Source organism: Pristis pectinata, chromosome 14 (genome assembly GCF_009764475.1).
Source record: "Pristis pectinata isolate sPriPec2 chromosome 14, sPriPec2.1.pri, whole genome shotgun sequence".
In the NCBI taxonomy this organism is placed as follows: Eukaryota; Metazoa; Chordata; class Chondrichthyes; order Rhinopristiformes; family Pristidae; genus Pristis; species Pristis pectinata.
Window position 1 is genome coordinate 25,691,424 of NC_067418.1, and position 12,135 is coordinate 25,703,558.

Consider the following 12,135-nt stretch of genomic DNA (forward strand, 5'->3'; position numbering starts at 1 on the left):
GACAGCAATGGGACTACTTAGTTTTGTTAAAAGAGAGGTGTGAAACAGGCAATACTGGTTAGGCCCCAGATGGCATATTGTGTCCAATTCTAGGCATCATAATTCAGGAAGAATTTCAGCACCTTAAACAGGGAGCAGAGGAAATTTACCAAGGCAGCACAGTGCCACAAATAGTAGAGCCACTGCCTTACAGTGCCAGAGACCTGGGTTCAATTCTGACCTCGGGTACTGTCTGTTTGGAGTTTACATGTTCTCCCTGTGACCGCATAGGTTTTCTCCCTGTGCTCCAGCTTCCTCCCACATCCCAAAAGGTTAATTGACTATTGTAAATTGCCTCAAGTATGTAGGTGAGGGGTAGAATCTGGGATGACGATGAGAATGTGGGAAAATAAATGGGATTATTGTAGTATTAGTGTAAATGGATAGTTGATGGTTGGCGTTTAGTGTTTTTATGCTGTATCACTCTATGACTCTAGGAAATGAGGGATTCAGGACTGATGGTGTGGAGGGATTGGAAAGATTACTGCAGAAACTGTTGATGGAAGATTAAGTAAATATGTTTAAAATCATGAAAGATGTTTGAAAATGTAAGTGAGAAGCTTTCCAGCAGCACTGCAGCCAGTTACCAAAGAACAAATTTAAGATAATGGGATACAAGGTTCTGCCATTTACTGTATACTTTCCTCTTGAATTTGACCTCCCAAAATGCAACACCTCACACTTCTCCTGATGAAATTCCATCTGCCATTTCTCCACCCAAATCTGCAAGCTTACTAAACAGACCACCTACACCTTCATCCAAATCATTTAATATGTATTATGATCAATTGGATAGCTCTCTCAAAGAGCTGGCACAGACAAAATGGAACAAATGACTTTTCTGTATTTCATCATTGTTGTATGGTTCTTGAAGTCCAAATATCTAGTTATTTAATTTAAACCCAGAGGGAGGATCCATCAGATATTTATATTCTGCTCCATATTTTCCATGAAGGATGGATCTTATTAGCCACAAATGTTTGGCTTTGGGCAAAAGTACTATAATGACTCCTAAATTCTGTGATATCCTGGCACCCCACAAACTCAAATGAAAGCTAAGAAATATTGAACCTTGTGATGGTTACTAGATATGAACTTATATCCTGCTTGCTATTGAAGTATGATCACCACCAACTTAACCATCTGGTTTAATTAACATTGGAAAATATGAATTAGTTTGAAGTTGAAATGGCAGTGCCCTCCTTGTCTTGAAGTAATTTTCAAGTTATAGTTTCAACATGGAAGTAGATTCAAAGTGGTGCCAAGCTTGTGCATACATTATTTGTCTGATATTAAAAAAAATACAACCCACCCTGTTAACTGTGGTTGTGCAATTTTGCTCTCTTCCCCTAAAATACATTCTTTAGATTTATAGCACCTATGGCTTATTAGTTTACAAAGGTTTTCCCCTCACAGACTTAGTGCTGATTGGAGAAAGATTCTTGGATAGTCTGTTGTAGTTCTCTAAAATATTATGGGGTAATTCTTCAGGAATTCCATCTTGATGTACTTCCTGATAGAAGTATAATGAGAGGCATAGATAGGGCAGATAGTCAGGATCCATCTCCAAGGGTGGAAATGTCAAATACTAGCAGGCATAGGTTTAAGGTGAGGGGGGATAGTTTAAAGGAGATTTACAAGGCAAGTTTTTATTTTTATAAACACATTAGGTGCCAGAGAAAGTGGGAGGCAGACATGATAGCAACATTAATGAGGCATTTAGACAGGCACATGAACATGCAGGGAATGGAGGGATATGGACCACATGCAAGCAAATGGGATTAGTTTAAATTGGCACACACATTGTAGGCCCAAGGGCTCATTCCTGTGCTATACTGTGTTCAGAGGGATTATCAAACATAGCTACGGCATGTACTTAAATTTTGATTACAGTGCAAGCTGTGTCATTTGAGCAAGAAACTCTGCATTTGTACAAGAGCCGATTATTTAAGTATTTTACACCCTGATCAAAACTTTACAATGGACTTTTAGTTTTGAATGCAATAATGTGGTAACATTTCAAACTGTACTGCCAAGAAATAGTAGTTAAAAATAACAGGCAGTTAAATCATACTGGTTGAACATTAAATGGCAAAGTTAAAATTCATCCCTGATAGATGAAAGGGCAGCATCTGTACTCTACTACTTTCCCCCAACATTGTTTGAACTAATATTTACAAGCTGACTCAAGGCAGAATACATCATTCTTTGAAGACAGCATCCAAATGATAGTGAAAATAGTTACCAGGACAGGAATAAACAACTGATAGTTAATAAATTTCTACTAGCTGTGAAATTCATGGCATCCATCAGATTTTGCCACTACTTTGAAAATTAACCAAATGAGAATGATTTTAGTTTATTAGATCTGTTCATATTTAATAACAATTCAGCAGCAAGACTAATGGTTGTACCAGGTTCTGTAAATATATATGCCACAAGTTGATTTATAATTTATAACAAGGCAGGAAAAAACAAGGAAGTTGCATCCACTTAAGAAATTTTATTTTGAAAGCCAAGCATTCATTAAGCACTGCACCAAAAGGAACCATCTGCATTCATAAATTTTCATCATCTTGGTGGATATCTTTGGCCATGTTGAGACAGTAAAGTGCATACTCTTCAATTCATATTTCCTTATGACATTTAGGAAAGATCTTTATTAAAAGATTTGATGCCATACATATACTGTGCATACAATGACATTTTACAAAAATACAACTGATTTGGCATTAACATAAACTTATCACACCACATCACCTGCATTATAAAATTAAAAGCATTCACCACATTTTCTTTACAGTAATAAACAAAATCAATACCTCAATATACAAGGTAAATGTTGATTGCTTATACTGCAATTCCACCAGTGCAATTACGCTATCCTACTGAAAAGGCAGGACCAGCCAGTAAAGCAGAAGTACTACACAAAGGTAACATTGATGATTTTTTTCATTAATAGTATAACTGTTAACCAAGGTTTATTCAGTGCTACCAAGTGAAATACAGTAAAATTTTACATTGCAATCTTAGTTTTATTGGCATAGTTTAAGTTGGTAATTGCATTTCAAACAGCATTTTAAACAAATAGGTTGTACAAAACTCAAAAAGGTTTAGAGCTTTACCGGACTGGCTTACGTCTGCATCTTGGTAAGATATTCAATTGGTACGAGGAGTTAAACCCCAATCTGGTGACCATCAGCTAGTTCAAAAACATGTACAAAACATGTGTACATATTAGCTTCATCTCAGTATTAGTTTCATTAATAATATTTTGCTCTGGATAATTCAATAAATAGCTTCAATGCTCATACACAAGAAACATTAATTTGTAAAACTATCCTGTTCCAATCAGTTTTGCCTTTGGTCTTATAATTTCAGAGTTCAACCATAACTCTTGCACATTATACCGTGGCCAACAAGACAAAGGAAATGGCTCAGATGTTAGCTTATTTGCCCTTATGTGGGCACATCAACTGAGTTACAGACAATAAGTAATAGAATACTAAATTACCAATAAACATTAATCACTGTTACTCAACCTCATGTACAGCAAACTGACAACAGCAGTACTTGTAATTCACAATTTAGTTGGCTTGGAAACTAAAGGGTCTATGAAATTGCAGAACAGATAATCTCAAGAAATATTAGAAAGTGGCATATCTTGGTTGGAAATTCAACTTTGGCAAGAGCACAGAACAGCTGCCTTTTACAAAATCCTGCCTGTTCACCCTTAATGGACTCTTGCCAATGCTGAACTTTGAAGACTGTCAATTCAACTTGGTGATTTGTTTGCAATTAACACAAGCTCCAAACATTCAACCCTTGTTACAAAATTGTTAAAAATGTAACATCATATCATGTTTATTCACACTATTATTGAATATAAAACAACAGCATAAATGCAACATATTCTTTCAAAAAGTCTTAATGTAATGACAAGAATGAAAAAAATCAAAACTCTACAATTTCCTAAACTATGATTTAAAAAAAACTATCAGCTCACCATATCAGAAATGATTGTCCCATTACAGAGATCAAAATCAATTCATTACACCTTTCTATTTGTTAGATTTGTCAGTCCATAATTTCCCCCCCTTATACTTGAGATTAAAGTAAATGTAGGTACAGATTTACATCAGCTAAAAACTAGAGGTTATCCAAGTTTGTTTAGGCCTACTCAAAGTTCAAATGACCAAACAATACGAATACCAGCAAAGAACACTGAAAAGCATCCTGGTTTGTTAGCAGCTTGGACCATCTTATTGCAAGGTTATTTGGAGATGACTGGGAAGATTCAAGCATTTAATGAAAGATCTATACCACCAGGTTGTTAAGCTATTCTAACTAGTCAATCAATAGGGCTTGGGTACTTTTGCCCTTTATGGCTCAGGTATCAGATGTACTGAAAGTGTTTAGCTCTCCTCCCTTCAATAATTGTGTTATCATTAACAAAGCAAAATTATACAATATTGTATATACAAATTTAACTTCAGCAGCTTTGTTTTCCAAATTAGTATGTGATAAAATGATTAAACTGTTTTAATCTGCATTTACAGGCAAGTATTTCAGCAAATAAATCAACTGATGTTCATTCGTGTTGCTACTTTACCAAAAAAATAAGCTTTGCTGAAAAAAAAGAGTAATGTAAAAAAGCTTTTAAAAATACATGTCAAATTTTCCAGCTGGAAGAATACTTAGATGTACACTATTCAATATTTTGTTCACTGAATATCTAGCAAATAAAGTTACTCCAGTTAAAGGATTAGTCATTTTGTATTGATTTAACATTACAATACTGTGCTTTTTTAAATTCTATTTATAAAGCAGCTCTAAAAAAAAAAGTAAACATAACTTTTGGCATTCCATAAATTTGATTTTTTTTTAAAAACACTACAAATCCATGTTCTAATCTTCTATCACATGAATCAAATCCCCAGTCAGATCTCAGCTAGATATTGCTGTGGTTTTCCATAATTGGCCCTGCCAGTGTTACTTTTCTTCCTGTCTTTACTTCATACCACTGGTTCATTCCACAAGGTTTGCAATCAAACACCCAGCTGCCTTTTCTGTTCAAAATATGTTTCAAATCTTGCAATAGCATACTCCTGTGGAAGAAACAAATCATAATCAAAAATTCAAATTTCATTACAGAATGCATGTTTGTTGATATCACTTCATCTTGGAGAAAAATTTTGCTCCAATGCTTCTGTATTAAGTGCATAAAAGTGAATAAAGCCATATATAAACTTAACAAAAATGACAATATTGCACTTACCAAATATCCAAATTCAATCGTTGAAATCCGAGCTTGAATAATGGACCATAGGCCCCAAAAGAAATGTGATGCGAGTGCATATCTGCAAATTTTAAACAGATATTTCAATTTGTGCATCCATTGACGTAAGACCACAAAGAAACTGCTTTACTTAACATAACAATGTAGAAATATAGAATCAGAAAGAACTATGGCAGGCCATTTCACTGGTTCCAAATTTAACAAAGAAGTATTTGATTGTCCTCACTTGCATTATTTGGCATCAACAAAAAAAAACTCTTAATTAATTAAAAGTTTCTCCACAATGTCCCTCAAAAACTCGGGACATTTAAATAGTTTAAAAGCTCAAGTACTGTTTGACTAATTATTAAAATGGTTCTGTTACAATAAATCTCAATTCTTATTCATAATATTTAAATCAATGCCATTAGGAGCTTGTTAAAAGAAAACATTCCTAAATTCTTGTCAATGCTACATTTTGCTTTTTATAATAAGTTTCTTTTTCTGCCCATTCCCCGTCATAAAATCGTCAATTAAAAAAGTAACTATTTCTCTTCCCACAAAAGTTGCCCAGCATGTGAATTTCCAACAACATACAGAATTCTTATGGGGTTTGAGAGGGTAGGTGAAGGGCTGATGCTTCCCTGCTGGGGTACCTAGAACTCCAAGTTGCAGTCTTAAAACAAAGGGGTTGATCAATCAGAACAGACACAAGAAGAAATTGTCACCCACAGGGTAGTGAATCTTTACAGTTCTCTAACCAGAAGTCTCAATTGCTTGGTACATTCAAGACACAGATTGTTAAGAGATCAAGGGATATAGGACAAGAACAAATCTGATTAAATGGCAGAATAGGCACAAGGGCCTGAGTGACCTACCCCTATGTTTGCTTTGGCAGTGATAATTATATTGCTTTCCTTCCGTGCATTTTAAACAAGGCATAGCACAGATTTTATATTTTAAGAACCATATTGAAAAATTTAAAGCAGAGTTTTTAAAGAAAGAGGATGAATTAAAATGACAGTAATGTGCCAGAAGATCTGAGGTCACAGTGAGCTTGAACTTTGCCCCTTCAGCACCACACAAGTTTGAATCCAGTTCATCTGAACGAAAACCACTCTGTCTCTGTTGATCATAAAAGGTTGAAGCAATTCCTAACTGACTGCTACATGTTGGAACACAAAACATAATTCAACACAGAATCACCAAAAATCTGAACCCAGAAAGAAATGGAGAGTGAGAAATGTAAAAATTCACACCAGTGTAGCAGGAGATCATCTTCTAAGGTAGTCTTAATATTTATTGTTCGAATGCATTTGCATTATTAGTATACATTTTCAACACAAATTATTAGTACCCATCCCATCATTGGTGCACTGATTCTGCTCAGTATTCGAGTAAATGACATGAATTGTAGCTGGCTCCAAGCAAATAGCAGGCATAGCATTGGTGATGTGAGACTGCACATTGTTGTTGCTTAAAACAGGGTCCAGCCTCCTAAAAATCATTGATCTAGTAACTGCGGGATTCATTTTCGTACTGAAAATAATATTTAATACAGTCGCTGGAAACATTCTGGTTGCAGGATGAGTGGCAAAAACCAGTGGCTGGCACAGTAACTACTGGGTCAGGAATCAATATCTGTGGGAGGGCAACTTGCAAACCATAACTCCTGCCCCCAAGATAGTTGGCAATGAGTAGAAGTTGTGAGGAAGACAGTTTGGTTTTCTACTTAGGGCACCCTTTCAACAGCACAACACTGATTCATACTTGGAAGGCCTTTTGGATGCAACTGGTACTAATGCTATAGCCATGCTACAATTCTGCCAAATAGCCATTACTAGATCATTACCTCTGTATCTGCCAACATAGATGACTCTGTAGCAGTGAACAGCTATAATTATCACTTAAAGCAGATGCACTTACCTGTGCTCATAGTGAGCAAACAGGTATTCCTATTTATTAGCTTAGAATACTGTTACTGCAAAGAACAACGTGAGATTTTAGTTCTGGGCAAGAGTTATATTGCAGTGGGGTAGTGTGGGGAGAGGTGGGGATGGTGAGGAGAGGATAGGTTTGGAGGACAGCATGTCAAAACCTGGGACTGACTCCTGCAGATGTCCTGCTGAAAGCTTAATTGGGAATTATAGCTCTGGTCTGCAGTAAGGCAGATCCAAGATTTCATTGTGGATCTCAGACGAGTATCCTTGCTACTCCCAGCCTCAGAGTAACTAAAAAAAACATTATAAAAAGTTTATTCCCAGTTTGGCCTTGTGGGGAATTATGACTGCCAAGTTAAAACTGATAGAAACTTGAAACATTGGTTTTGGATAGGTATCTTTTGTCAGAAGAACAGGTTAAAATTCCAAATAGTCAACTTCAGTGTGGATAAGTAACCAGAGTGATTCTAACTGGCCATATCTCCATCATTTCAGAAGTAGTCAAATAATTGCTACAAATCTTAAGGATATTTCCCATGTCATATCTCAGTCTGGACACCAAGTTTCTACGAAAGCTAGATTGAATAGATCTTCTTTCCAAAAAGTACACAAATCTGAGAATTTCCCACATTTCTACACTACATCAACTAATTTGGTATAACCAATCAGAAATTATATATAATTTGTCAATTGCCTCCAATATTGGTAATGGAGCACTTAGATCAGGATAAAACATGTTGATAAATGAGTGGTATGTTCACATTAATGGGAGTTTTAAGGCTGGTTATTGGTTAAATGAATTGTTTCAGTGCGTTCTCTCAGAGGCTTGGTTTACCCATCGCAATTCATAATAAGCAGGTTGTAGAGTCAGTATGGAAAGAGGCCCTTTGTAGCCATCTATGTACATTGATTCCTTGTGCATAAAGTCAACTAAAAGGCTCATGTAATTAATTTTTTATATTCACCTATTTACTTCTTCCAGCATTTGCTCCTCCATTTTTGCAATTTGTTTTTCATCCATGACATCATAATCATTCTGCATCTCAGCATTGTAAACTCTAATAAAATGGAGCTGTCAGAAAATGCAATATCATCAATAACAACAAAATTATCCAAATTTAATTTTAAAAGACATTATTTCATATGTGCTTTTTTATTGCTTTATTCTCACTGGTAGTTATATTTCATATCAGATGACTTGGGTTTGTTGAGATCTGCAGTTTGAGATATGTACAAAATAAGCAGAATCGTCCTTAACAATATTCTGTTCTTAACTACAAGAACTATCATTGCAAGACAAATGAACGCAAGTACAAAATAACAAAAGGCGAGTTTGGGGGTTATTCGCACCTCTAGATAAATGTTTAAGGAATAACTCGATGTTCATTGCTCTGTGTGGGATTAATACTGCACATTGCTGGTGCAGGATCAGGGGTGGTACAGTTCAGTGTACTCCACAGATATCTATTGTATGTGAGGTTTTACAGCAGAGGGTAGTCAGATTCAAGACCACAGAGACTACATGAAGGCTGCAAGGACAGATGCCACGAGGGAAATGGATTCTCTAGGAGTATCATTTACAGGGTGTATGTACTTATTTGGCATGGCCACTTCATATATATTGGTGGCAAAGGATAAACTTCAGAAATCATGGGGCACTTGTACAGCTCACTTTGTGTTACATTGTCCTGTCGCCTGCTCATTACCAGCATATTAATCAGGTTGCTTTTGTTTTGAACTGGACACCCATCAGGGCCAAACAATGTATATAGCAGTTAAATTTGGCTGTCACCGTAGAAAATAGAGCCATTTACATGCCTTTGATTAATTAGCTAGGCATTATGTTATCTTGAGTTCAGAAGAATGAGAGATCTCATTAAATCTTACAAATTTTCTATAGGACTCCAGGGTAGACACCAGGGGGAGGTTTCTCCTTGATTAAAAGGTCCAGAGCAAAAAACAAGCTGTTGCAGAGCTAGTTTTTTGCCTCAGATTTCAGCATCTGTGGTGTCTTGTGTCTCAGAGGCCTAGAATAAGGGTAGGCCATTTAGGACTGAGATGTGAAGAAATTTCTTCACTCAGGATCATGAATCTTTGTAATTGTCTGGAGGGTTGTAGAACCTCAGTAATCAAGTTCATTCAAACAGATCAACAGATTTCTGGACGTTGAAGGAATCAAAGGATATGGGGATAGTGTAGGAAAGTGGCATTGAGATGATCATGATGAATAGTAGAGTAGGCTCAAAGAGCCAGATGGCTTACTCCTGCTCCTAATTCTTAGTTTTCCCTTACAGTGCCCAATTTTACCAGCTGGTTGAAACCTTTCATGTATTACTGACAACAGGAACCATTTGACTGGGCCATGGACATAGATGCATAAACTTCTGGTACTGGGGCACCTCTTACACATTTTCCCCAATCTGTCAGGTGAGGAAAAGATATCAGGCAAGTCCCAGAAAATGCAGTGTAATCCAGTGATCCATGTTGAATATAGCAGTCTAGAAATAATACATAATCAGAAAAGTGCAGTGCTTATAACACCATCAGTAACTCCTAAACTATAGTTCATCACCATCATTATAAATGAACTTTAGGTTAATGATGCTGAATCACTGGGGATTATACCTAAGAATGAAATAAATTGAATACAATAATTTGAACACTTTGGCAGAGGCTTAAAATGTATGCTTGAAATAGTAGTACAAAAACAACATACCTGCTGCGTTTTGGTGGGGTATTTCTTGATGTCAGCTTTAAAAAATGGATACTTATCACAGTTGTAGTCGTACATCCATTCACAGAAGTGATTCCCAAAATCAAACCCTCTATAATAACAAAAAATTGGTAACTGGAATACATTATTTATTCATAATTGCCTCCTTTATTACAGGATCTTATGCAGGTTAGGTTTCTATTCACGGAAGCTGAGTAACTTAAACATTATTAATTTGCATTTATACAGCCTCTTTAAAGTAGTAAAATGCCCCAGGACATTTCAGTGGTGCATTTAAATAAAACCACAAATCATGTGAAAAGATGTTAGAGGGAGAGGCCATGGAGGGATTTCACAAAAGAACATAAGAAAATAGAAGTAGATCACCTTGCCTCTCAAGCCTGCCCTGCCATTCAATGTGATCATGGCTGATCTACCCAAAGCCTCAACTCCTTCTCTGTGCCAAATCCCTTTCACCCTCAATCTTTCAGAAATTTAGCCTGGTGAATCTCTTGCCTCCAATGCTACTTTATCTTTTGAGGATTGGAGTTACTAGATGGCAATAAATGCTTTGAGTGAATTTGCATTGAGAGGCAGGTGAAGGATGAGCAGGAAAACAATGCAACCGTCAAGACTGCAGGTTTAAAGGATTGATACTGGTGTTAAGCAAAGGTAGGGCACAAAGAAGCAAAACTATGGAGATGGAACAAAGACCAACTGGGAAAGAAGGTGGAGTTGGAGTCTCAGCTCCAAATCAATAATGTTGAACAATGCCTGGTTCTGCCTCATGCAGCAGCCTGGGAGAATAAGGAATAGGTCAAGAAGAATTATGGCAAGACAAAAACAACATTGCATTTATTGCTCATCAGCTAGGAATAAGTAACGCAAAGGTTTCTACGACTGTAATTAGAATCTAGGAGTCTCCATTACAGAAGAGTGAAAGTAAGTTAGTTATTAGCAGAAGAATATTGAATAACAAGGGAAGTAGGCAGGCAGGCAAGTCTGACCAGAGAGGAAAACAAATTAGATTAGTGCTTTTTTGTTATCTAGCCAGAAAATGTCAAGATTTGCTGAAAGGTGCACTTAAAGCATATTGAAGTTAAAGGCAAACAGCTGCACATTTTCTAGGTCACGTTAAGCACAGTTGTCCAATAAGTAATGGAACCATATATACATCTGCAAGCTTAGACAATGTGCCTGAAGCCTAATCTGCTTTGCTCTGTCCAGCAAGATCTGAAGGTTTGGAAAAACAGTCTTGGTATTATTTTCTTGCTGATAAACCCTAAGGAGACTATTTTCATTGGCAAATTGAGGCGTGTTCAATTTAACAGGAAGATTGATTTAAACATTGCATGTAGACTTGAAGAATATGCTTATATCCCTGAGTAATCTACAAAATAAACAATTCTACACCCCAAGCTTAAGCATGAAATGTTTCAGTCAAGGTATTTGAATTAACATCTTCCTTTGAATAAATAACATTTATGTATCTAACCATTTTTTATTTTTCTTGCTTTGAAGTTGAAATTGGACTGCAAAGCCAAATGATGCTCTTATCCAACTGTGAAATATGACAACTATTGCTTTCATCAACAATAGTGGAAAATAGTGTAACCTAGATCTGGTTACTGCATAACCAAAAATTGTTATGATACTTAACTCGACCAAGCCCAGAAGTCCTTGCATAGGAATAGAACTTCCATTAATGAGAACGCATGATCTATTTGCGACTTCAACTTGTTTGCTTAACTGGGAAAAGTTGGCTTCAATTATGACAGATTACACAAAAGTTTCATCATCTTTTAAATAAAAACTATAATAAGGTGGCCTTCAGTTAAGAATAGCAAAGACATTAATTAGCTGTTTGCATTTCCATGATTTCAATTTTTCATTATTTTCCAATTATCAGATTCTGTAATTTTAATGAAAATTCGGTTGTAACTGTAAACATGAGTAATTAGAAAGACACTTCCATTGTGTCTACTGTAATATATTAACAACTTTTATTTTGAAATGTTGTTATGAATGGTGTATACATGGAATTAATTTGAAGTGGACTTCCCCAATTGTGACTCTCCTGCTTTGCACCTTCAACATATTGTTTTTAATTCCAATTTTTAACCAACCCATACAAATTAATTCCAGTCACCTATTAACTTAAATGA

General features: G+C 36.0%; 1 protein-coding gene across 1 annotated transcript in view; it reads right to left on the reverse strand.

Moving 5' to 3' along the window:
* Positions 1–2,524: 2,524 nt before the first annotated feature.
* chka (choline kinase alpha) overlaps positions 2,525–12,135 on the reverse strand; it is a 48,554-nt gene continuing 38,943 nt past the window's right edge. Inside the window, exons 9-12 of the mRNA XM_052028894.1 lie at positions 9,974–10,082; positions 8,223–8,329; positions 5,318–5,399; positions 2,525–5,147 (exon numbers count right to left, since the gene is read on the reverse strand). Of these exons, the coding sequence (XP_051884854.1) occupies positions 5,088–5,147; positions 5,318–5,399; positions 8,223–8,329; positions 9,974–10,082 (358 nt within the window). The 3' untranslated portion in view covers positions 2,525–5,087. The remainder of the gene's footprint in view (positions 5,148–5,317; positions 5,400–8,222; positions 8,330–9,973; positions 10,083–12,135) is intronic.